The sequence below is a fragment of the Natrix helvetica genome, assembly GCF_964273705.1.
Source record: "Natrix helvetica genome assembly, chromosome: 1".
NCBI classification, from domain to species: domain Eukaryota; kingdom Metazoa; phylum Chordata; class Lepidosauria; order Squamata; family Natricidae; genus Natrix; species Natrix helvetica.
The window spans coordinates 41,194,133-41,221,944 of record NC_138548.1 but is presented as its reverse complement, the minus strand read 5'-3'; the positions used below and the strand labels follow the sequence as shown (position 1 = coordinate 41,221,944).

Below are 27,812 nucleotides of genomic sequence, written 5' to 3'. Positions count from 1 at the left end.
GGTTCGGCTCCAAGTGGGGAAAAAGACACTGGAGACATGGAGGCTGCTTGGAAAGATGGTTTTTAATGGTGGACAGGACCACATGGCCTGAGTCCTGAACAGAAAAGGTGATCACATGCTTCAATGTTGGTGGAGAAGAAGAGAAGGGCAGAGAAGAGGAAGAGAAGAGAAGAGCAGAAGAGAAGGGCTGAAGAAGGGCTTGCAGGGATTTTTATAATCTGTTCTGCCCCACCTATCTGTTTCCTGTTCCTGTGTAAGAAATGTATTCTGATTGGTTGCCAGACTCCCATGGGCCCATGCAAGGCCAACCCTCTAGGGTGAGTTTTGAATTCAGGTTTGATTGAGTTTAGATGCCATGTGGTCAGTTGAGTAAAGGCTTATTATCCTGCCTTAATCCCAGATTGTAGGAAGTTATCACCTAGCCCTCTCCCAGAAAAATGAAATATCCTAAGAAATATTGATAAGGCAGAATATTATATTTTCCTGGATATGAAAAAGGGAGAAACACATTTTAAACACTAAATTCCTGCAGCTTCCTGCCCATCCCCGCTTTGTCAATGGGCCATTAAGAAGGCCAAGCTAGTCCACTTTACATAATAAAGAGTTCTCCTCTTCAGCTGTGATGGGATTAAGGCAGGATAATAAGCCTTTACTCAACTGACCACATGGCATCTAAACTCAATCAAACCTGAATTCAAAACTCACCCTAGAGGGTTGGCCTTGCATGGGCCCATGGGAGTCTGGCAACCAATCAGAATACATTTCTTACACAGGAACAGGAAACAGATAGGTGGGGCAGAACAGATTATAAAAATCCCTGCAAGCCCTTCTTCAGCCCTTCTCTTCCCTTCTCTTCTCTTCTCCACCAACATTGAACCATGTGATCAACTTTGCTGTTCAGGACTCAAGCCATGCGGTCCTGTCCACCATTAAAACCATCTTTCCAAGCAGCCTCCATGTCTCCAGTGTCTTTTTCCCCACTTGGAGCCGAACCCAGAAGGACATTTCTTCCAACACTAGGAAATCCCATTCAGGTTCTAAATAGGCTGAACACCATTCATTTTCTTGGGCAAGTAGCATTAAAAGGAAGATTACCTCTGATATGTGAATTTACTTTAAAGTTCCATTACTTTGGTCTGTGATTAAATTATATTATAATACAATAATACAATAATACAATAATACAATAATACAATAATACAATAGTAGAGTTGGAAGGGACCTTGGAGGTCTTCTAGTCCAACCCCCTGCCTAGGCAGGAAACCCTATACCGTTTCAGACAAATAGCTATCCAACATCTTCTTAAAGACTTCCAGTGTTGGGGCATTCACAACTTCTGGAGGCAAGCTGTTCCACTGATTAATTGTTCTCACTGTCAGGAAATTTCTCCTCAGTTCTAAGTTGCTTCTCTCCTTGATTAGTTTCCACCCATTGCTTCTTGTTCTACCCTCAGGTGCTTTGGAGAATAGTTTGACTCCCTCTTCTTTGTGGCAACCTCTGAGATATTGGAATAATGCTATCATGTCTCCCCTATTTTCTCCCCTATATTTTCTCAATTCAACCAATCTTGCTTTACATTAAACTTATATTATCATACATTTTCCTAAAATTTGCCATAACTAATTTTATTTTAATTAACTGTTTAATATATTATCTCTTCAGAGTAAGTGGATTGCAGCAACAGGCATATGGCTTCTTACCTCTATCATACTAGGTAGCATAGGTCAGCTGTACATCCTGTATAACCTCAGGCTTTTTTTTTTCTTAAACAGCCATACTAAATGAAGTTTACATTGGCTTTAGCCAAATCATTTTGGTAAAGTCAGAACTATAGGTTTGTGATTTCCTGTTGGCTTGGGGGGTGGGTGGGAATTCATGCATTAGTTAAAAAAAAACCCTGGTTAACCAACAGGAATTAGATCTGCTTGTTGTCATCTATAGTAAAGAAAAGACTCATTTTTTCCCATAGTTTCCCCAGCTGTAGAATGCACTGCTGAAGTTTTATGTGACTGGTATGATCTATTTTGCTTATAAGCAGGTATTGTGGTCCAGCTGTGTTTGGACTAATATTACAGATACGTAATTTGGAACTTGTCTGTTGACGTAAGTTAGAGAGAACTAGAATGATAAATTGTCTCATCCTCTTCAGTACCAATATCTGCTTGTATATTGTTTAATGTGATTTTTTTCTTGGCTTTCATTCTTTTTTTTCTGCTTGAACAATAAACATGAAATTATATGATGTCTATTCAGGACTGTTTCTCAGGAGGTTTTGATGAATGAGACATTACAGAAAACTTTGAGAATCCTGTTGGTCTTCTGGGACAGATTTTTTTTTTGTTTCTCTGGAGCAGTGTTTCTCAACCTTAGCAACTTTAAGATGTATGGATTTCAACACATAAAATTCACTAGCCAATATGCTGGCTTGGGAATTGTGGGAGTTGAAGTCCACAGACCTTAAAGTTAAAAGGTTCTGGGAACACTGCTGTGGAGTATGGTGGAGCAGGGGCAATGATGAGGGATATTGGAGAGCCAGTTTGTTGTGACGGTTAAAGGTGCTGTCTTAGAAACCAGGAGATGAGAGTTCCAGTCCGGCCATAAGCATGAGAAAGCCAGCTGGATGACTTTAGTTCAGTCGCTCTTCTCTTGGCTGTTTTTGTGAGGAAAATAAAACAATGAAGAAGAGAATTATGGATATTTGGTGCCTTGATTTACTTATTAAGTAACAAAGTTGGGTTAAAAAATCTAATAAACAAAATAAATAAAACACCCTTGGTAGTGGTGATGGTAATATAGACACAAGTTGTGCACAACTTGTGAGCTCTCAAAATAACATGAAGATGCCTCCACCATACCAGGTCTCTTGATCTTGTATAAGAAAAACAAATATGCAAGTTACTGAGATATTAAAAAAAACCAGGACTTATTTAACAAAAGGAAAATAAGAAAAAAGTATTAAGTCTCTAAATAACAAAATCAAAACAGTGGAATCTAACAGAGTTTGAGTTTGAGTTTTATTAAATTTATATACCGCCCCCCTCTCCCCGCAGGGACTCGGGGCGGTGTACAGACAGTACATATAAAAACAACAAAACTTTAGACAACCAACATAAACTGATTAGAGTAAGAGTAAGGAAATAATTCTAAAAATAATTCTTTTCCAGTAGCTTTGGTGGGAGGGGCTACAACAGGGTTTGTTACAGCCTGATTGGTCCAAAGACTGAGGGATTTTTCTTTAAGTATCCTCCTTTCCCTCTTGGCTCCCAGTTCCCTCAGTCTTTGGTCCAAGCATTAGCTGTGGCTCCTGTGAGGTTACTATTGATCAGTCTTTAATTTGATTAATTGGAAGGGGCTATTATTTTAGTCCTTCCCTTGCATGGCTTTATGTTTTTGGGGGATGCTTGTTTCCACTTTTCAGAATCTCTTTCAGCTATTTGCATTAAAAAAGATTTTTTTAAGGACACCACTTCCTGATCATCTAAGATCAAAACTTGCTATATTTCAAGCATTCCAGAAAGGCTGCATGCACAGTCTTAAAGCTCTTTCTCAAATTTCAGATATATTGGAAAATTTTATTTGACTGCAAATGCTGACACCAACACATCAGAGCAAAGGTGGGCTGCTGTCAGCTCAGACCGGTTCAGGTGAACAAGTAGTTCCAACATCGGCTGGGCCCACCCATCCGCTCTGATGCTATTCTGTCCTATATATCTCACTTTCTGTCTTGCTCGCCCTGCCCTCACAGCCCAGCTCATTTCCACACCTAGCACGCTCTACTCACCGCGGCTGCCCGAGAAGCATGAAATCTGTTTTCGAAGCTACGCACTCACATTTTCAGTTTGCTAGGCGAACCGGTTGTTAAATGATGTGAGGCCCACCCCTGTATCAGAGGAGGCTGCACTGTTATCATATAAACTTAACCTTTGCTTCACTGAAGCAAATGGAAGAAAAAGGTTTTATGTCATTGTAGAAGAACTTTGTAAGGCTTGAGAGAATATGAAGATACAGAAAGGTCTTTCAGGCTTCTAGCACCATGTATGAGGAAGATCCTGTTTTCCTCATGTAGCTAATGTAAAAAGTTGCTTCACGTTGTTAACTGTCTTAACTTTAATTAATTTCTTTACTGCCTGATCAGAATTCTTCTGTACAGTCTTGAGCAGAGAATACTTTTTCCAGTCATGGAACTATCCCAACGTTATTTATATCCTATGGTAACTGAACCAAAGTTTTGCATGCCGCAGTGATATACTGAATTACAAACTTGGGCAAAATACTTTTGTCTTTTGGTGTTATAATTTGGTCTAAAATGATGAGGGTTGGGGTGTAACCCACCTGGAACATCTTTTGCTCAAAATGAATGACAATTATGATGCTGTGACTCATTTCCTGCCAGATGTGAAAGCAGATCTACACAAACCATCAGCCCCAGCTCTTCCTTCTTCTCCCCTTTGTGTGGCATCACATTATTTTGGTACATAATTTCATTGCCTTTCTTCAAATTCACTGGGATTTAGGAAAATCATTGCTGAATGATATTACTTCATGCTATACAAACCCCCAGACATCTCAAAGCAGAAATATAGGGCAGCTTTTTTGCAGCAATCTTACCATCTACCGTAATGTCTCATTCAGTCCCCAAAGAAATTAGACTGGATAAGATTGATTGCGCTTAAAGTGTCATGTGTTTTTAAAAACTGCCACTTACTTAAAACAAAAATTGTAATCCCAGCAGTCACCATTAATCATGCAATGTACTACAAAATACATATTGTTAAATGTCTGTATTTTGGATCGTTTCTAGAAGAATCCTTCACTGTTTCCTTTTTCTACACCATGATGATTCTTGCCAAGTTTGTGATTCAGAAGAAATATGTTCGAAGTACTTGGTTGGCTTCATCCTGAGAATTACACATACCCATAAGACCTTTAGTTGTTCAAAAGTTGAAATCTGGTTCCTTGGTATACTACCATGTTTCCAAAAGAAAATAACAGAATCTTATTTTCTTTTGATCCCCAAAATAAGTGCTTGGTCCTATTTTCAGGGTGGTATTATTATTTTTGAGGTGCAGGAGGCAGCGAGCATGGTCACCTCATGGCTGCTTCTATGTTGCAATATTTTTGGGAAGGGCTTATTTTTGGTGGAGGGCTTATTTTAGCGCATGTGCTCAAAGGCCCAATTTGGCTTATTATCTGGGGAGGTCTTATTTTGGGGAAAACAGGGTAGAAACCAGAAATCCAGTAATTAGAATAGAAAGCTCACAACTGCAAACATAAGCTTCAAGGATATAATTCCTTCTAACCGTCACAGAAATCTTTTTTTTTTTTGCCATTAATACAAATGTACATGAACTAAAAAATTGGAGATATTTGCCTATCACTTTTGATAGCTCTATCTACTTTGTGAATTCTGGGGGATTGATACCCAACACATTTAGATAGGACCAACTTGGATGGCAAGTATTAATTAGTATTGACACTCCATGATAGGAATCTTTGTCAAGAGATTGCATGATCAGGATTTTTGAAAGGAGAGAAAGGAGTCATCGTGTGTGAGGACCTTTTTCCATTATTCAGCATGAAGAAAAAATTTCCTTTATCAGCCACTATTGAGCCTAGTAGTAGGAAATGCAATATACAGGAACGTATAGCTCTCTGATCCTTTTCTTTTTGGAAAGCCTTCCAATGTAGACTTGAACTAGGATATCATCAGTCGTTGCCCAACACTTTGACTTCTGTACTACACTGGCTTGTCTATACCATTAGAGCAGGGGTGCCAAACTCAATTTCATTGAGAACCGCATCAGAATTGTGTTTGATCTCAGGGGTGGGGTGGGCATGTCCAGGGTAGGCATGGCCAGCTTGACCTCACTCGTGTCAGAGACGTTGTTGGGGCCCAGTCTCTCTGCCAGCGAAACAGACTCCAGAGCCCCATTTTCAGCTGTGATGGCATCCTGCTGCCCTCTGCCAATGAAAATGGAGCTCATAGAGGTCACACGCCCAGCCCCCGAGCTCCATTTTCACTGACAGTGGGCGGCAAGAGGCCATCGCAGCTGAAAATGGAGCCTGGGAGGGCCATAAGCAGCCCTCCTGAGCTCCATTTTCACTGACCGAGGCACTGCGGGCCGCTCCTTTGCTGTTTCTAGGGTGGCCCGGCGAGCCAGATCTAAGCATCCAGTGGGTCGGATGTGGCTCCCAGGCCTTGAGTTTGACACCCCTGCATTAGAGCAAGGCAGATAATGAATATATCATTTTCCCCAGTATGCAAAGAAATATTTGCCAGGATAATGTTCTGAATTTTTCTTATTGATATGGATGTTTATGGTGTCGTATGGAATATGAATTGTTCAAAAGGTAATTTAATTTAAGAATACTCACAATGTAATTTATGAAGTAAAATATGCTTCACAATGATGCTCTTGATATAATTGATAGTATGACATGTAATGATAGAAAGACTGTCATAACTTTGCGATACAATCCTACCATCTATTGTGAGCTTTTAAATAAATATTAGCATAAATATTAGCGTGAGAGTGGGAGCTCCTGAAGCAGTGTGGAAACAGGCTTTTAGGGTTTATTATGAGAATTTAGCAGAGGAGAAATTGAGATGTAAAAAGGCATTTTAGTGTTGTGAGTCTGGTAATAACTTGTATATACAGTCTTGGCTAGGTTGAGTTATAAAAGAAAAACAAGAGGTTTTTAAAATCTGAAATTAGAGCCAAGCACTACTTAAATGACATGGCTTATCCATTATAAACTCCACATTTGTAGCACCATAAGAGCATAAGTGTCATCTTGGATAACACAAGTGACCCATCAGGATGGCATTCTGTGCCCACGTTGCCAAACCAGATGCTTTCTGGATGCCCCGTGATGTTAACCGGAGAGTGATAATCTTTTCTTGCTATTTGAATACAGCAGTCAATATTTAAGAGAGTGATAAACAGCTCTTTAGACTACTAGCCCCTGATAGCCCAATCTTCCAGGCCCTTTTAAAGATATTCTAAATTGGTAGCCATTACTGCAATTGCACAATGAAATTATACATTGTTTAAAGATATATATTTGTGTATGTGTGTGTGTATGTGTATTTTGGGGAGGGGGGCTTCTCATTCTCTATAATATACTCTTTTAGGTATGTAGGCAATATTCCAATATAGTCACTATGATTTAGCTAAGTAGATTGCAATAGCTTTATTTTAAAATCTCCAAATTTTGCTTCCTCCCAGTTATATTCTAAGTTGATAATTTCTTTGACTTATTTACCATGACTCAAGGATACCTTCCCGGATCAGCTGCTCCCAACTGCCAGCAACTTTCAACCCATTCATGAATGTATGAAGTTTGAATTTTTTTCTGCTGATGTACATTACTCTATGTGGAACCGCAGAGTGGCATCTGGCACTCATTCATTCATATAGTTTGGAGAAATATTTTTGGAGCTCTTCGCTGTATATTTTATTTTCCTCTTGTGATAGATTTTTGTAGTGTTGGCAAATTTGGCTACCTCTGTGCTCAAACGTAGTAACAAAACAAATAAAAATGTGCTGGCCCCAATGTTCAAGTCTCTCCAGTATACATTTGCAGAGCATTAATTGTAGTTTTGCTAGATTAGTTGTTCCAGGTCTCATACCAACAACTCCACTAGATTAAATTGGAATTCTAGTCACACTTTTATCTTGATCAACATTTACTTTTCTATTTTTAGAATTATTTTGTGATTGCATTCTTCTATCCTAGAGTGCAATCTCTATGTCAAATATACTATAAGAGGACTTAAGTGCTTTTAATCTTAACTGTAGCATTTTTCATTGTTTTTTAAAAAACATTCTTAGCCTAAAAAGTAGATTAGGAATGAAGTTATAGAACAAGAAAAGAAAAAATATATTTGTCCTTTTATTTCTCTGCTTAGAATTACTATTAGTAGTTTGCTTAACAAGTATTCAGTATTGCTATTTAAGGCACTGACATCACTAGTGTAGTACAAGAAATATCTTCTTTCACATAAAAAGTCTTTTTTCATTTAAAAAACAAAACAAAATGAAGTTTCCATGTAGAAGATTGGCTAAGAATTGTTTTGGTTGGTTTTTATGTCTATGAGGTGTGATAATTTAAATTGTTAAATTACTTTTTTAATATGTGTATAATTAAATGAGGTTAAATTTCTTTGATTTAGCTGGCAGCAATTTAAAAAATCCCTCTTCATACATTTGTGTGATGGATATACACAAACTGGTATTTGTGCAATAGGACTTTCTATACTTTTATTCATTTGCACCCTACCTCCAAAATTTCTTTGGTGATCTTTGGGAACTGGAAGGGCAAAAACAATCTAGTCTGCCATTCCATTTTTTCTATTGGCAGGTGAACTCAAATTCTTAACTCCTATAAAGAGAAGTTCTGCTGTGAACAGCCTTCTTAACACTTCCCTTGGAACTCATAATGTTTAAGTAAGGATGAATGGCTTGTAAGAAAATTGAAATTGATCAAGTCCTGGACTTGAAACACACAGTTTTTTTTTTCTACATGGGAGTTCTCTAAAGAAACTACAAGCAGTAGGCAAGATCATTTTCCCCTCTGATAGCACAAACCAGTACAACTAGGCCAGCATTATAGAAATCTCTGAAGGCATGAAATTGGGTAGGGATCCTATTCTAGCATATAGTATGTATTTTGTATGCATACAGTCATTTTTAAATACTTCGTCGTACAGACTAGAGAGAATGTGTGAATCAGTCCTTTCATTTTCATGTGCTCATAAGTCTGCTTCATACTCATTTGTTTTAGTCATTGGAAAAACAAAAATGAATTTGCATTTAAACCTGAAAATATTTGTTCTCCATAGTGAGGGGGAGGAGTATCCAGACTGGGTTAACCTTGTCCTCTCATTGATTGGACTGAGTCAGATAAGCTCTTTGGGAACTTCCACTGGTCACCAGGTACTACCCATTTATCGGCTCAGTCCATTCACTGGACGGTTGACCATTCTGGATCGCCAGCAAATTTCTACAATTTAAAGGGAAAAAGACTTGGTCCCGCGAATTTTGCCTCCCAGCACAGTGCTTTAGCCTCTCATCCGCAAGACGAACTGCCACAAGCCCTCGGGGGCGGCACACTGCCCTGGCCACTGAGTAAGACCAGAGTCACTCAGTGAGGACCTTTGCCGGGGCAAGCAAGGAAGAGAGCACAAGCCTCCTGGAGCCAAGCCCTGCCATGGAGGTTCTTCAAGTGCAGGAGCGCTCCGCCGCTCCCCCCAGGGTCGAGCGGTGAACCACGGCTTTTCTAAGTGCCGCGGAGCACCTGGGCTACCTCCACGTAGCCAGACGATCACAGGGAAGCCAAAGAGGAAATCCCTGGCCACAGCAGCATCAGAAGGAGGCAGGAGACAGGAATCCAGCGGCAAGGGCGCGTGGCAGCTCTGGAAAGTCCTAGCGGCTAGATGAGCACTTTTAAAAGTTGCACCCTTTCTTCTAAGCCGTGCGGCGCCATTTTGAAGCTGGGAGGACCCACGTGGTCCAAGATGGCGGCGCCCAGCAGCTCCGAGGAAGCAGGAAGCCAGGCAGCTGCTAATCCAGCCAGCAGCCCCACCGGAGGGGCAGAAGAGCATTCAACCAGGTCAGTGGGCTTCCCAGAGACTACCCATAGAAGGGGGGGGGAGGAAAGGCTAAGTCTAAAGAGAAGCACCTCTCCCCCAGGGCAGATCCAAGGGAAGGGGGGGCAGAAACCTCCCAAGCCTCCCTCCAAGTACGAGAGGCGAAGGCATCAGACCTTGGAAAGGCTCTGCAAGAAGGCAAGTGGCCACAAGAGCACCCCAGGCATGGGCACAGAGGGGCAAGCTCCAGGGACTCCCTCCCCCATGGGAGCCACAGAGGAGAACCCAGCAATGCAGGCTAGGATCCCTATAGACACCTCTGGCCTTTGGGGCCCTGCTCAGGGGGGGGGCAATCCCCCTCCCTTTCTGCAGTGGGAGCAGCCCTGCCCACAGGGCTGGGCATTCCTCCAACACAGGGAGGCATGGGACAGTCCCCTCCCATAGGGGCACCCAATTTCCTGGAGATGATGATGAGGGCCTTTCAGCAATGCATGGCAGCGGCATTCCAACAGCTACAGCCACAGGGGCCCCCTCCTTCCCCTCCCAGGGCTCCTGACTACCTGGATGTCCAGGAGGAAGACTTTCCCAGTTTCTCAGCCTCACCCCAGGAGGACAGCGACCTGGAAAGTGAGGAGGGAGAGATCAGGGAGAGCAAGCTATCGGATGATGAAGGCATGCCGCCTCCCAAGCCTACATTCACCGGATTGTTCCAGCCTTCACTGTTCAAATCTCTGCTTTTCAAGGCCAGACCACATAACGGTAACTATGGATGCCAGCCTGAGCGGGTGGGGTGCACATCTGCAGGCTCAGATGGCGCACGGACACTGGTCTCAGGCGGAAGGGACTCACAGCATCAACTGGCTGGAGCTTAGGGCGGTCTACCTGGCCCTCTTACACTTCCATCGCTCAGTCAGGGGCCGTCACATATTAGTCCTCACAGACAATATCACCACCAACGCCCACATAAACAGACAGGGGGGGCACCAGATCGAGGGCTCTCATGCAGGAAGCCAGGCGTCTGGGGCTGTGGGCTGAAAGGAACCTCCGGTCTCTGAGGGCAGAGCACATAGCGAGGGTGGACAACACCAGAGCCAACTGGCTCAGCCGGGCCGAAGTGGACAATGCGGAATGGAGGCTGCAGCAGGCGATCTTCGAAGAGGTGGTGGAGCGCTTCGGATGCCTGGAGGTCGACCTCTTTGCCACTCCTCTCAATGCCCAGTTACCGAGGTTCTTCTCCAGGTACCGGACACGGGAGGTGGAAGGGGCGGACGCTCTCCGGTGCCCCTGGCCCAGGGGTCTACTGTATGCCTTCCCGCCTTTACCCCTTATCCCCAGGGTCATACAGAAAGTTCTGCAGGAGAGGGTGGAAGTGGTTCTGTTGGCCCCTCACTGGCCCCCCAGGCCGTGATTTGCAGATCTCCAGTCTCTGTCAGTGGAGAGGCCCTGGAGAATTCCCCAGGAGAAGATATCCCTCAGTCAGGAGTCTCTGGAGCACCCAGACCCTCAATGGCTCCAGCTGACCGCCTGGCGCTTGAGCGGAGCATCCTGAGGAAAGACCTCTTCTCCCCCAGGGTGATACAAACCATCCAGGCCGCCCGCAGACCCTCCATGGAGTGCATCTACAGCGCCACATGGCGTGCATTCTCTTCATGGTGCAGCTCCCGGGGGCACAATCCCATTCAGACCACGGTGCCACAGGTCTTGGAATTTCTCCAGGCGGGCCTGGACAGGGGTTTGGCTCCCAACACGATCAGGAGGCAGGTTTCAGTCATTTCATCAATTCTCCTATGTGGAAGGAACCAGAGCTTGACTCACCACCCCATGGTCAAGCAATTCTTTAAGGAGGCTTCCAATCTCAAACCGCCCACGGTACACAGGTACCCATCCTGGGATTTACACAGGGTACTGGATGCTCTGACAGGCGCTCCGTTTGAGCCTTTAAGCACTGTTTCCCTTAAGTTCCTGACCCTTAAGGTGGCTTCCTGGTGGCTATCACCTCTGCCATAAGGATATCCCAACTGCAAGCGCTGCCCACCAGGGAAGATCTCTGCATGTTCCACCAGGACAGAGTGGTGTTCCGGTTGGATCCGTCCTTCATCCCCAAGGTGTGCACCTGCTTCCATCAAGCACAGGAACTGATCTTGCCCAACTTCTGTCCAGACCCTTAAGAGAAGAAGTGGCACACTCTGGATGTAAGGAGGGTTCTGAGGATTTACCTCAGGAGAAGCAGGCCAAGCAGGAAATCCGAAGCCCTGTTTGTTTCCTTCCAGCCGGGGACTCTGGGGAAAAAGGTGACCTCCACAACCATAGGCAGGTGGTTGCGATCCTGTATTGCCGCTGCCTACCAGTCACAGGGCCTGTCCACGCCAGGCCGCATCACTGCTCATTCCACGTGAAGCGCAGCCACTTCTATGGCCTGGGCCACGCAGGCTTCCTTGGCCGAAATCTGCAGGGCAGCCACATGGGCTTCCCCTTCCCCTTTCGTAAGGAACTATAAACTGGACTCCTTTGCTTCGGCAGAGGCCTCTTTTGGCCGCAGGGTGTTGCAAGCGGTCCATAGGGCAGGGGCCATGCCTCACCAGGCATGAGTTGGGGGGGGCATGGGCCTCAGGTGTCTCCCTCCCTAGGGATGTGTAGGCTTTGGTACGTCCCAGTCTGGATACTCCTCCCCTTCACTATGGAGAAAGGGCATTGGTACTTACCTGATACACCTCTTCTCATAGTGGGGGAGGAGTATCCCCTCCCCCACAATGTTATGTTGATAAAGTGTTATGTTGATGATTTTTAAGTTATGTTGTTGCTTGATACAATAAAAGATAATATATGTTTTAAGAAGTCTGGAGTGAATGGTACAACGAGTCGGATAGAGTTCTTCGTTGATAACTGGGTAGTACCCGGTGACCAGTGGGCGTTCCCAAAGAGCTTATCTGACTCAGTCCAATCAATGAGAGGACAAGGTTAACCCAGTCTGGATACTCCTCCCCCACTATGAGAAGAGGCATATTAGGTAAGTACCAACGCCCTTTTTCCACAGACAGTGTATTCTTCTATGCATTTTATCCAAAACATAAAATGTAGAGACTACAAGATAATGTTCAGATTTCCATTGGTGAAGTTTGAATTGAATCATTTCATTTAAAATGCAAATGTCTAACATTCTGAAGCACTGCTAGTTCAGATTATAAAATGTATCACAGATCTTGTGCTTGTTTTTGATTTATAATTTATTCTTATTGATTTATTTTTCAGTGAACAGAGTATATGCCAAGCCCGGGCATCAGTTATGGTTTATGACGATACCAGTAAGAAATGGGTGCCAATAAAGCCTGGACAACAGGGCTTCAGCCGAATCAACATCTATCACAACACGGCCAGCAACACATTTAGAGTAGTTGGAGTTAAACTTCAAGATCAACAAGTGAGTGGTTTTTCAGCCTTTCAACCATACAAGTTCTAAAATAGAATTCAAAGAACAGTGGTTGTTCTGTGTCTTAAGAAAAGGTATATTAGTGTGTGTATGTACATATAAACTTTTTATTTTAAGAGTACATTCTTTCCTCTGTGGTTGAAATACATAATTTATGCTGAGCAAAGGACGCCTTATGCTGAAGTGGAGGCTGTTGCTCCATTTAACACAGAACTGTCTCAAGTGGTTGCAAGAGGTTTTCCAGGGTTTCAGATAATTCCAGCATTACCATGAGATGCCAGCTTTTATATGTAGGATATTGTATAAATAAAGCATGTTGTACGTCCAAGCTTTATACTCCCCCCCCCATTTGCTTGAATGACTTATTTATACATATTGTTCTACTTCAAACCCCACGAGACAGCTTGTTTTACAAGAAAACTCTTGTTAACATAATAATCTTCTATAGTTATCATTTGCTCTTTGAACCCTATCACCTTAATGGTTTTCAAAAGGCAAGCAATTTGAAGCTCTCCATATCTTCATAAACAAGATGTTTCAATGAGCAGCTTCATTCCTCAGCAGCCCTTCTCAAGATAAGTTCACAGAACTAACTCTAGTCAATAAAGATGATCTAATACAGGGATGTCAAACTCAAAGCCCTGGGGCTGGATGCAATTCGTGGGGTGTTTAGTCCTGGCCTGTGGGCCCACCCTGGAAACAGTGAAGGACCGGCCTGTGGTACCCCTGCCAGCAACAACAGTGCTCGCGAGCATCCCTGAGCTCCATATTCGTTGGCAAAGGGCTGCATCAAGGCCAAAAATAGAGCCTTGGTGAGTGATATCGAACTGGCCATACCCACGTGAACATGCCCCCAGCCACACCACACACACACACACACATACACATGTCCCGTGAGGTCAAACACAATCCTGACGTGGCCCTCTATGAAATTAAGTTTGACACCCCTGATCTAATAGATGCTTGTTGTGTAGGAATTAAAAAGTTAAAAACTTAAATTGGCTGGAAGCATATTGGTTTATCAGTAGACTAACTTCAATAATGTGGAACCTACCAAACTGGGGTGGTGTTTTTTTTGCAGAAATAAATTGGGCTACTGATTGGACTGTAGCAAGAGGGCTGTTTGCAGCGCCCCCTACTTTCAGATTACATTGCTGCTACATCCTTGCAGAATGTACATTATTTCCAAACACTATCTGATTTAGAAATTTGAATCTGAAGAGGAAGCAGACCTAGATTGAAAAGAGCAACATTTATGATAAGGGGAGGGGGTGAGGATTAGGAGTCTGAGCTGTGAGGGCAGGGCAAAACAAGGAATTGTATAGACTCTGGAGTCTCACTATTGGTGACTAGCCGAACGGTTGAGATAAACGCTAGTTCAGTTATAAATATTAGCTTTACATGTGGGTGGGGGGAGGCTCAAGCTATACTCCCTAGGATCTGCAATTAAAAGGATCAGATAACAGGTGTTGAAAAAGATCTCTTCATATTTGAGCTTATAGGAGAACAAGCAATACTGGGCTAAATGAAAAGATAGAACAATCTGATGCAATATATCTTTTTATATTTATTTTCTGCTTTTCTGGAAATATATTTGGGGGGGGAGGGGAATCAACATTTATTTCAAAAAGAAAATAAACTCTTACATAAAGAGAAAAAGAAGTTATATAACACCTGACTATATAATAATGTTAAGATGATACATGGGTTTATGTGTATTTTTTTCCCTGCTAATTATTAGAATTATCTGCTGATTCATTATTATCTTAATAGGTTGTTGTGCTGCCTTTTAGGCTATTTCTACTTTTGATGCAGCTAATTTTAACTCATTCATAAAGCTAGGTAATAAAATTATGCACTATTTATAGTAGTAAAAATACGGTATGAAAATAATGGCATCGGATTAAAGCATATGTTTTTAGTGGCTGCTCATTTCTTCAATTTCAATTTCAGGTCGTGATTAATTATTCAATTGTGAAAGGATTGAAGTACAATCAGGCAACGCCAACATTCCACCAGTGGCGTGACGCACGGCAGGTTTATGGACTGAACTTTGCTAGTAAAGAAGAGGCAACCACATTTTCAAATGCAATGCTGTTTGCCCTAAATATCATGAACTCACAGCAAGATGGAGGTAAGACAAATAATTATGATTATCGGGTCCACCATCACCACCTCTGTTAGTAAATTGTAGCCTGATATATAGTAATACAGATACTACAATCAGGATACACGGCTCATGCAGAGTGGAATATCTGCCCCTTTTTGAAAGCAAATGAAGGCAAAAACCTTGGTATTTTTAAAACGTACATTTTTCTATTAAATTGTAAGAGAACACTACTGCTAGCAATAGCACTTGCTATTAGCTGTCTTTGCCCCATGGGGTGTGGGTGGGGGATATGGATGCTCATAAAACAAATAATCCAGACAGTTTTCATAGCTGAAATTTTACTGTTTCCATTATTATCAAGAAATGTGATACTTTTCTTTTTCTTGTTTTAATCCACCTGTGCAAGATCTATGTGAGACATGAGTTTGCCATGTGATGTTTAGCTTTGTCTTGTCAACCCCATTAGATTATGAAATTAATTTCACAGGTTGTCTGTAACTACTTTTATTGAGATTGACTGTAACAGTAGAATCTTGTACTGCAGATTGTGCTATAGCTCTTCTTATAATTTAATAAATCAGGAGGGTGTTTGTCTGAGTCCAATTCCATTCTGGAATTAAAAAGAATATTTTGGCCCTTTTTACTAGGCTAGAATTTCTGCATATCCCCAAGAATATCATATTTCCTCACTCTCTGTATGTCCTTATCCTAAAAGAAATGTGAACATAAGATGTGGTTGACCAAGGTGTTTACTTGTTGCTTTTCACATGCATTCAAGATTTCTCTTCCCATGCCATATAGCATAATATAGCATAATAGTTAAGTTAGAATAAAGCTTAGCAATTTTTCTAATTTTTTCCAAAAACTAAATGCAATGGATATCCTTACTTCTAGACACATTTTAAGCAAGTGCATGAAATGAACAAAAATATGTAAAAATATCAGTGCGTAGAGCTTTTCCCATTTATTTTGTTATCACTAAGTCAACATGATTGAGTCTTCTCAGAGATGAAGAAATGTCCATTTGTATTTCCTAAACTCAGATTATTATTTAACAGATCAGTGTGTGAGGGCAGGAATTTTATTGTACATTATTGTGATAGTTCTTGAGAAATAAGTACGGATGTCAAAGTGATGGAAACTGAAGACTACTTCAGCTTCAACCACAGCAAAATACAAGCACACAATAGATACAAACTTAAGGTAAACCGTACCAAACTCGATTGCAGGAAATACGACTTCAGCAACAGAATAGTCAATGCCTGGAATGTGTTACCTGACTCAGTGGTTTCTTCTCCAAACCCCCACAACTTTAATCTTAGACTGTCTACTGTTGACCTCAGCCCTTTCCTAAGAGGTCTGTAAGCATAAGCGCACCAACGTGCCTTCCATCCCTGTCCTAACAATCCCATTTATTCGTATCCATTTCATGTATTCATAATCTTATATGTACCTTTATCTATGATCTTATACACACACGTTTGACAAAACAAAAACATAAATAAAAAATAAATAGTTACTTAGACTATTTCTGATGTCCTATTTTTAACATTTGCTTTCCTCATATATCAGACTCAGTACTTTATATTGAGGTGTTTGTGGGATTTACTTTACATAGATCATCTTGAGTGTTTGGTTATTACACCCAGACACTCACCTGTATGACTACCATGAATCTGAATTAATTTGGCAGCATAAAATGTAATTGGTTGATTAATTGGTCTGCTCAGCGGTGTAGGATGAAAAAAGGAGAAATTAACACTGTATCTGCTCTCACCTGGTTCCATTTGTTTTAGATGTCACAGAATATTTTTGGAGCAGGGTGTTCTTGGGAGACCATTGAGAACCTGGGAATAGTGCTGGCCATTTGTTTTAAGTATTAGTATTATCTTCTTCAGTTTTTATTTTTTTGTTTAGATTCCCTAAGGAAATACGCTCAGTCTTTAATAAATAAGTTCTTGAACCATTAAATCAAATAATTATGCTAATTTAATCAATCCATCCCAGCATTTCTCTGCTGGACAATTCCATTGAATTTCTTATTAGTCTATACTAGAAGAAGCACAAAGTCCATAGTAAAGCCTTTGGGAAAGACTTTTTTTTAAACGTCATTTGGAGGGCATTAAAATCCTGAGCTTTTTTTCTTGCTCTTCAGTTCTACTCATGTGACAACATAGCTGTTAAAATAGAAGCTAAGCACAAGCTTTGTGACATCAACTGTCTCATCAATAAAGATGAGTCTTCTTTATATAAAGATGGCATTGGTATTGCAGTTTTAACATAAACTTAAGTTTTTTTTCTACTGCGCTGACACACTTTCCCAGACAGTAAATACAGGTAGTCCTCAACATATAGCAGTTCATTTACTGACCATTCAAAGTTACAGCAGCACTGAAAAAGTGACTTATGACCATTTTCCACATCTACAACTGTTGCAGCATCCCCATAGTCACATGAGCAAAATTCAGACACTTGGCAACTGACTCTTATGATGGTTGCCATGTCCTTGGGTCATGTGATCACCTTTTGCGACCTGACAAGCAAAGTCAGTGGGGAAGACAAACTCACTTAACAGGCATGTTATTAATTCAACAACTGCAATGATTCACTTAACAATTGTGGCAAGAAAGATTGTAAAAAAAATCACTTAACTGTTTCACTTAGCAATATAAATTTTGTGCTCAATTGCCTAGTAAGTTGGGGAATCACCTGTATTGATCCTTTATAGTTGGATTTAGATTACTTTTCTCTGTTGCATCATAATTTTTATGTAATTATGATGTATTGGGAGGCACATTAAAGTTGACAACATGAAGTTGTTGCAGTATAATTCCAAGCCTCTGGTTGTAACCAGTCTTCAAAATTTAAAATAGCAATATGTGAAAAATACAATACATAATTGCTGTACTAATGGGTGGTTTACCTGGGGGCAGCCCACAGGAAATTTCTTTTAATGTGAACATCATTGCTTTTTTTTTACTTTAAAAAAAGCTTTAGTGAAGAAATTTTTGTGCCCCCTATTTGAGCAGTATGACTTTGTTAATTATTTCAAATTGATCTTACCAGACATTGATTCCAAACATTTTCTTTTATTTAGAAAGCATATAAATGATATATATGAAATCCATAGGAAGGTGACAAGTCCTGTTATGAAAGTCTCAATGAATTTGCCTTCGGCAATGGAGGAGCAAGGAGCAAATTGGAAGTAATTTTAAAAAGAAGTGAAAAATGGGAGAAGAAAATAGGTAGAGAGTAAAAAAAAATAGGATAGGAAAGAGAAACACAAGCAGCAGGAGGAAAAATAAATAAAATTGGAAAATGAAAATGGACAACAGAAAGCACTTTTAAGTTGTTGTTTTTTTAAAAAAACCTCCCTTCCCATCATTTAAGGACAGAATCTTGTTTGATCTCAGGTTTCAATGACATTGGCAGATTTTAACCAGTTCTCCTTTTCATATACAAAAGCAAGTTACATTTTAAACAATTTTATTTCCCCCTTATGGTAAAGTACTGTAAGTGCAGACACTTCAACTTGGACTAGAATGCTGGCAGAGATAGGGTTTGGTTTCCCCCCTCCCCTCTGTGTTCCAAAACAGATTCATCCTCCTTTTACATTTTAATTTATACTGCTAAATAAGATTTAAAACAACTTGATAACCGCATTTCTGTTAAAGAAACAGAGTGCTCATGCTAACATACTTACATGTCTGAAAATGAAAACTTGTATCATAATCATGTAGCAAGATCTTGTGAAGCAAATGGTAACACAATTGTAGATTACAGTATTTTATTTCATATTGCCCAAAGAACAAAATGCAGCATAAATTCTCTGACATTTTAAAAACATTGTTTGATCAGGACGCACCAACATAAAATTAAATGTGCTTCATAATTTCTTAAATATTTCCGATCACTATAACTGGTTAAATCTTTTTTTTTTTACAAAACAACCATACATTTCTTGTTCAACATTTGTTGCTTTTGACCAGTTGCATGAGATCATTTTCTGTCATTGTCTTTTTTCCAAAGTTAGTTTTAGAGAAAGTAAACAAATGTCAACTTAGCAAAGGACCAATATGATGGACCATTAGGTCTTTTTCTGCTCTCAATTTTCTGTTTCTAAAATAATAAATATGGCAATAGTCTATATATTATAAGTATTCCTAATAATATGAATATGTTTCCTAGCAGCAGAAGCATTAAGAAACTTGCAATTTTAAAAAGGGAACGTTGAAAACATTGGTTTTTAGTTTTGAGAATCATGAGAATCATTACAGAGATGAATGAGTGGTTGAAACTTTTCTTTCTCATACAATCTGCAAAAGTGATCTTTTCCATGCACTTAAATAGGATGAAAAAATCTTTGTAAAATAGTTAACATCCTTACTTAATAATTATCATAAACTAGAGTTTTTTATGCAATTTATTTCATTTCATTTTGTCTTTTATCTTTTTTTCTTCTCCTCTCATTGTGGACAGTATTTAATTAAGTAATGTAAGAAATTGCACTGGAATAAAATGAAAAGAAAGTTTTAATAGATTATCTTCTCCTTAAACAATCAAGAATTCCATGAGTAATTTTTTAAAAATTCATGAACACTAAGGAAACAATGATGAGTGTTCCTCTTTAAGATTATTATGCACAGTATATTATGTCAAGCAACAATTCTGGATTATAAAGCTTTATTTGTGACTTAGTCTGTGGTGTAACTTCAGACAGTGGTTTATTTAGTAAGTCATAGTTGAAGAAACAATGACTGAGTGCAATATAGGAATGCAGCCTAAACTGCAACTAACTTGAATGCTGCTGGATAATCCATCTTGTTTGTTTGACTACAAAAGGAAGATTACAGTGTAACCCTAAACACACATACATAAAGATAAGCCCAATGAATCCAGTGATTCATTTCTAAGTAGGCATGTATAAGATTGAAAAGTAAAAGCCTTTATGAAATGAATAATTCATATAAAAAGTGTAGCCCTCTATACATTTATACATAAGCATGTCATTCTGAATTTAGTAGGTTATTTCCAGTTGTGTGCGTATGCAATTGCAGTCTAAATGTACCTAAATGTACTTAGAAAGGTTTTTAGACTAAATGGTAGCTCTTGCAATAATTTATTTTGATTTATGCCATAACCTTTCTATTTCAATTTTCACACTTTGATACTTTATGGTATTCTGCCTGCTGGGAAGAAAAGGGGGATGGGAGAGAAGGTAGAATAGGGAGGAAGGAAGTCTTCCCTGACTCATGGAGCACCTCTTCTGCACCTCCCCTCAACCTCCTTAACCCAAATCATTCTCCACGTGCCTTTTCAAACCCACACAGCTCCTCTTGCAATCCCACACATCCTCTCTGACCCATGCTTCCCCCATGTGCCTGCTCTGATCAGTGCAACATCTCTTGAGAACACCTATGCACCTTTCATAACCCACACTGTCCTCATGTGTGTTGTTCCTAAACTGCACAGTACCTCTTGTGCGTCCCCAGACACCCTTCCCGATCCATACCATCTCCTATGTGCCCTCCCCAACCAGCATAATATGTCCCACAACTCCCCATGAACATCACACACTCTTCTGGATCTGCACTGGGCCACCCATCCACTCTTACAACTTTCTGCTGGTTTCTCGGCTGGCTTTCTTGCTGTAACCTTCTCATAAGCAAAATAAATGGGGAAGCTGGCAGGAATCTGGGGGAGGGAGGAAGCAGGGAGGAAGGAAGGAAAATTTCTGATACTCCCTGCCAGTTTTCCATAAGGAAAGTCAGTTGCAAAGATGATAAAATTTCAGAAGTCATACCTGCTCTCACTGCTTTTTTTGTCCACCCATGGACTTTGTGTTTCTCTGTTTAGGTAAGAAAATATCTCTGAAAGGATGAAGCAGTAAGTCATCGGTTACCTAGTTATTATTATTTGATGCAGTCCCTACACAGAAGTCAAGAAGATAGTTAACTTCCATAATTTGCATTTGGTATGTCCCATAAAGTCCAACAGATTAGCAGCTCAGCAGGTTAGGAAAGTCTATATTGATGCAAACTCAGACTGAGAGCAAGGGGGAAGAATATGGCCCTCTTGAAAGGCAACCAGATGCCCTCTGGATAAACGTCCTGCAGTGACTCAACATCCATAGTTGTTTCTTCAACCGCCCTACTTTGATCTCCTCTGTAATCAGAGCAACAAACACTTTCATTTCTCCACCTGCTGTGCTACAATATTTCAACAACCATTATTCTTGCTTCTGCTTCAGGCAAAATGACCCCTATTCCTCTACAAAGGCATACTGTACAGCAATGTTCCCTCTAATTTTTTTTCAGTGTGAGCGGAGAAATATAGTGTTTGAGCGGCACATTTTCATGCCTGAGCATCTGAATTTTTTTCATAGATGTCACCCAAGACAACAACGAAATCAGTGTTATTTGAAACTCAATTCTACCATGTAAATATCCATTAAGTAAAGAAATCTCCCTATACAGGTAGTCCTCAATCTACGACCATAATTGAGCCCAAAGTTTCTACTGCTAAGTGAGACATTTGTTAAGTGAGTTTTGCCCCATTTTACCACCTTCCTTGCTACATACAGTTAAGTGAATCACTGCGGTTAAATCAGTAACCTGGTTGTTAAATCAATCTGACTTTCCTACTGACTTTGCTTGGCAGAAGGTTGCAAAAGGAGACCCCAGGACACTGCAACCATCAAAAATATGAAGCAGTTGCAAAAGATCCAAATTTTGATCATGTGGCCATGGGGATGCTGCAGTGATCATAAGTGTGAAGAACAGCCCTAAGTCACTTTTTTCAGTGCTGATGTGACTTTAGTCATTAAGTGAACTGTTGTAAGTTGAGGACTACTTGTATTCAAGTTCAATGCATGACTTTCTATGGGAAAAGGATCAAAACTCCCCTCTATCCACATTTTCCATACTATGAATTACTTTATATGCTTTATACTTTCCCCCTTACTATCCAATAGTCTGCAGTGATATTAGCAAGTTATGAATAAATTACCAATTGATGTAGATTAGCAATTGGGGCACATAAAGAAACAAACAAAAAGGGGGGAGGAGGGAGGGGGAGGAAGGAAGGGAGACACACACACAAACACACACACACACACAGAGACAAAAAAGGAAAGAGAAGAGAAAAAGAAAGGTGAGAGGAGGGAGGGAGGATAAGAAAAAGAGGCAGAAAAAAGAAAGAGAGAGAAAGAGAAAGAAGAAAGGAAGGAAGAAGGAAGGAAGGAAAGAAAAAAGGAAGAAAGAAAAGAGGAGAGAAGAGAAGGAATAGAGGCCAAAAAAGCAAACAAGGAAAAGTAGGAAAAACTTTCACTGGAAAACACTATTTTTCCATCAGCGCAAAACTTTCCTAAACAAGGTTAATTTTCCGGATTTTGAGTTTCTGGTCTAGGCGGACCAAGAAGCCTCTGTTTTCTTTTTCTTTTCGAGCAATAAAATCAAATAAAATCCACGGAGCACCAGCTCGACTCCCCCTCCCTGCCAAAAAAACCTCGAGCCCCAATGCTCCGAACGCAGAGGCTGGATTCAGACAGGTGCCCACCCGGCGTGGGTTTCCACTTGCTTGCATGGCGAGCACCTCCCGCACATCCTCATCTCGGAAGCGGAGGAAACAGCGGGGAGCCCAGCCATGGGGGCTTAGCCCACAAACCTCCACGGAAGCATCCTCCGCACGTCCCGCGGAGAGTTTGCTGTTGCCGCTGCTCCCCCCCCCAATAACTTTGATCCAGCAGGGAATGGCCTCCCTGTCAATCAGCCACGCTGATTGACAGGGAGCCCAATCATAACCCTAGGCAGCCACATTTCTATTGACCAAAGGCCCGCCTTCCTCTGGGTGTGTCCAGGCACTATAATATCCCGGCGGAGCTGATAGAAGCCTCCTAGCCGCCTGCAGCTTGTCCATCATGCTAAAGATCCCTGCGCGGCAGTTGGAAACTGCTGCGCTGTGTTTTGTTGCCACCTGCGCATCCGCGCACCCGCGCAGCTTAGAGGGAACATAGCTGTACAGTACTATTTATAGTGAAGACTATGAGATCTGGGATGCAGAAATGTGCTGCACCATTAGGAGATCACTCTGCTGTGCCCAGTTTGGTTCTGCATAAACAAACAATGGTAGAAGTGCTGGTGCACTGCCTAGAAGATGTCAGGACCTGGATTGGGAGGAACAGACTCAGATGGGATTCCCCCGAGGCTGGATGATTTGGGTCTGAGGGCCAAACAATGATCTTTAGCTATGAATGAGCTGTATTCTCCTGCTTAGAGGTGGTTTTGTCATGCTGGCTGAAGAATTTTGGGAATTGAAGTCCACAGGTGTTAAAATAGCCAAGATTAGACACCTTGGGTTTAGATGTTTTAACTCTTAAAATGTTTTTCTCCTACAAGAATGTGTTAATTTAAACAGTTGTGTTCTTATTAAAAACCCTTATATTCTCTCTTCTTGCTTGGTGCACTTGGAACTATGCTTTTTCTAGGGCGCTGCTCTGGAGAGTCCAATGAAGGGTTAAACACAGCCAATCTGCCCAGAACTGAATTGAAACTGCTGACTATCTTCAGATTTTTTCAATTCAGCTAGCCCAGTGGACGCGCTTAAAATTTCTCCAGTTCTAAGATTGATTCCTTGGACTCTCCAGAGGAAGAATATTTCTTAACACATAAGTAATTAAGGAGGTTTTTAGAGCAGGCTGGTGAGTTTAAATTAAGTTTTTTTTTTCCCCTCTTTAATTGGAATTTCTCACCTTTTCGGCTCTCCTGGTGTCCGGGGCTTTGCTCTGGCTCCTCGAAGCTGCAGGCAGCTGTTGGGGGAAGTGCGTGGGTCGGAGTGCCGACGCCAGCGCTGTTGGGGCACCCCTACTGGGGGCCGATTCCCGCTGGAAGCCCGCTGTTGCCGTTTGTGCTTCTAGCAAGTCAAATTGCGGCGCGGGCTTCCAAGGCAGCCATTTTGGCTTGTTCCCTCTTCAAATTTGGCGCGCAAAGCAGCGGTGAGTTCCGGCCACCATTTTGGATTGTGCAACCTTCAGTTTCCTCGTGTTAGAAGTTTTGCCGCAGCTGCCTGGTGCCTGACTCTTTGCAGGAGCTGCGTGGAGTCAGACTTGGCCGGTGTGACCGGCGACCTGGGCCCCAATCCAAGCAAGTGATAGCGGCGTGGGATCGTGGCCTGCTGGGTCACCTCCCTTACTCTCCTGCAGGCGCTGGGAGTGAATTCTGCTCGCGCCAAAATTTCCAAAGTTTACTTCAGGCCTTGCAGTTGTTGTTGTTTTTTATCTCCTCAGGAGCATCGTGCTGCGGTGCGCTTTCTGGAGGTGGTGAGTGGTGGTCTTCCCATCCCCCTACTGTCCTATCCAGTGATTGTTACCATGGCAGATCAGGCCCCTGAGACTTCTGAGGGTGTCTCTTCCAGAGCCCCTGTAAGACAGGCCGGGAAAGCTGCCAGGGAGGCCATTAGAGGGAGTAAGCCTTACTCCAGGCATGGTCCCAAACAGGGCTCAGGCCTAGACAAAGATGCATTAAGGCGCCAGAAGGCCTTAGAAAAACAGTTTTCCAAAGCCCAACAGCAGGCCCAATCTTCCCTTTCGGTGTCTCCTGGGGAGCCCTCCAGGGAAATTCCTCCAGCCCAGGGAGGCCCCATTTCTGATAGTGAAGAGGAAGGCCAGGAATTCTCCCCCACGGACTCCTTGGCCATGGCAACTTCTCCAGGCCATTCCATGGCTGATCAGGCTGATCTCTTTGTCTGTCCCTCTGATATGGAGGAGGGACCAGCTCCAATGGGGCCCTTAGCCCCTCAACAGCCGATCTCTGGGCCCGCTCAAGGGGTTCACCCCATTGAGGACCAAGGGCCTAACTTATCCACTGAAATGCAGGAAGTAATTAACAGGGCCATTTCCCAGGGCACTGAGGCAGGCATGCGAAGGGGTGGCAAGCGCACTCGCAAGACCCACCATTTGCAGCCCCAGGAGGATCCCAGAGAGATGACTCCTAGCCTTCCACCCCCGTCACTGCATTCTTCAGTGGCCTCCGATGAGTCAGACTGGGAGGAGGAAGAAGATATTCTTCCTAGGCAGGAAGCTGAATTCTCTGGGGATGAGGCAGGCCCCGCCAAAAAGCTGGCCTTTTCAGGCCTATTTAAATTGGATAACTTCAAAACCATTTTAGATAAGGCTAAGATCTCAACTCGCATGGGGTCCACTCCCCCAGCTCAAGAGGCTGTAGACCCTGATGATCTATCTGGGGATCTCTTTGAGGAACCTATTTCGGTCCAGGAGATAGTTCCCGTGCCCAAGATGTTCCTAAATTTAGTTCAAAGACAGTGGGCGCAGCCAGCTACCATGGCTACCCCCAGCAGCAATGACAAGAGGCTATACACGGTGGATGCCAGCCTGGAGGATCTGCTCAAGCTCCCTCCTATCGATCCCCCTGTAGCAGCTCTTACCTCCTCTTCTGTGCTCCCTCCTGACCTGTTGGAGGGGCTCAAGGCTGAGGACAAGAGAACCGAAACTGCTTGTCACAAGACTCATCAGGCAGCTGCATGAGCTATTAAGTCCTCCACTTCTGCCTCCTTTTTCTCCAGGGCTGCTCTCCTGTGGCTAAGGCAGTTGTTGAGGAAGATAACTGCCAAGGACGTTAAAGTGAGGCAGGATATCAATAAGATCATGGCAGCCACAGAGTACACTGCTGATGCCACTCTGAATGCTGCTAAGTTTGCCTCGCGTGCCCTGGCGTCTAATGTTACTTCCAGGCGCCTCCTGTGGCTTAGGCACTGGAATGTGGATATGCGCTCCAAATGGAAGCTTGTTACTGCCCCCTTTAAAGGGGACAAGCTGTTTGGTGAGGTCCTTGATCCAGTCCTTGTGGAAAACAAGGACAAAAAGAAAGTGATGCCATCAGTCGCCAAGAAGCCTGATCGTAAGGGTTCTGGCTCTTACAGGAGGCAGGCCTTTCGGAGCAATGAGCCCTCTACCAGCTCCGCCCCCTATCATCGGGCGTATCCCCAGCAGGGTGAGCGGTCCCAGGACCGTCAGTCCTTTCGAGACAGAGATCGCCAGCAGCCTTTCTCCAAGCGGCCATTTCGGGGAGGCTTCGGCTCCCGACCCTTTAGGAGGTATAAATGACCATCACAGGTCAGCTCCCATAGGAGGGCGGCTGCAGTTGTTTCACGCCAAATGGGAGCAGACCACGTCGGACCAGTGGGTTCTTCAAACGGTCCGCATTGGTCTCACTCTGGAATTCTGGTCCCCCCCTCCCCGCCACTTCATCTGGTGTCCAGTTCCCTCAGGCTTAGTCAAAAGATCCCTCATGGAACAGGAGATAAGGCACCTCAAGGAGATCAGGGCCATAGAGCCTGTCCCAGCAGGCCAGGAGGGAAGAGGGTTTTACTCCATCCTGTTTCTGGTCCCCAAAAACTCAGGAGGGTGGAGGGGGATATTAGATCTAAAGAGGTTCAATTACCACGTGACATATCGCAGGTTCAAGATGCAGTCCCTCCAGTCCATGTTGGGGTGCATCAGACCAGGCGATATACTAACGTCCATAGACCTCAAAAAGGCCTACCTCCACGTCCCTATCCGCAAAGCCCACCGCAAGTTCCTGAGGTTCTCTTACGCGGGCCTTCATTACCAGTACCGGGCCTTGCCATTCGGCCTGTCATCGGCGCCCAGGACATTCACAAAGGTTCTCGCAGCCGTGGCGGCCTTTCTACGGTCACATCCGGTCAGACTCCATTGTTACCTGGACGATGTTCTCATTCTGTCATCATCGCATCAACAAGCTGTCAGCGACCTAGAACACACCATGCAGGCGCTCCGGGACCACGGGTTCACCATCAACCTGGAAAAAAGTCATCTCGTTCCCACGACCAGACTGCAACATCTAGGGGCCGTCATCGACACCACCTCGTGCACGGTATCCCTGTCCCCGGAAAGGGTGGCCAGCCTTCGGGAGATGGTCGTTCAGGTGCAGCAGTCACGACTAGTCAAGGTGGTTCAGCTCTCACAGCTCCTCGGCAAGATGATCTCGTGCCTGTCAATCGTGCCTTGGGCGAGACTTCACTCCCGTCCCCTTCAGTGGCTCCTGCTTCCATATCAAAGAGCAAACGAAAGCAGCTCAACAAGACTGATTCCAGTTCCGGCAGAGGTACGTCGCTCTCTCCAGTGGTGGTTGTCTACGGCCCTGTTAAAGGGGTTGCCATTCAAGGAGCCAGTCAGGCTCACCATCACAACGGATGCCAGCCTGTTCGGTTGGAGGGCCTACTGCCACAACCAGCTCGCACAGGGCAGGTGGTCCCCTTCCGAAGCCGCTCACAGCATCAACTGGCTGGAGCTGAGGGCAGTCAGGCTTGCGCTCAAGCACTTCCAGAGCACCATTCAGGGCCACCACGTGCGCATCATGACAGACAATGTCGCCACCAAGGCGCACATCAATCGACAGGGGGGAACGGCTCCAGATCCCTGATGAAGGAGGCGGAGCTCTTGGGTCAATGGGCGGAGAGGTATCTTCTCTCTCTTCAGGCGGACTGGCTGAGCAGATCCACAGTCGACCACTCGGAGTGGCGTCTACATCCGCTGCTGTTCCAGCAACTGTCCCAGAGGTTCAGTCTTCCGCTGGTGGACCTGTTCGCCACCGCGGCCAGCGGGCATCTTCCGCGGTTCTTCACAAGGTTCCACGACCCGAGGGCGG

At 43.1% G+C, this 27,812-nt stretch overlaps 1 protein-coding gene across 7 annotated transcripts in view; it reads left to right on the top strand.

The window, feature by feature from the left end:
• Positions 1–27,812, top strand: part of EVL (Enah/Vasp-like) — a 195,030-nt gene that overhangs the window by 112,718 nt on the left and 54,500 nt on the right. For all 7 annotated transcript variants that reach the window (XM_081949672.1, XM_081949670.1, XM_081949669.1 and 4 more), the window contains exons 2-3: positions 12,842–13,010; positions 14,973–15,153. In XM_081949672.1, coding sequence (XP_081805798.1) covers positions 12,842–13,010; positions 14,973–15,153 — 350 coding nt within the window. The remainder of the gene's footprint in view (positions 1–12,841; positions 13,011–14,972; positions 15,154–27,812) is intronic.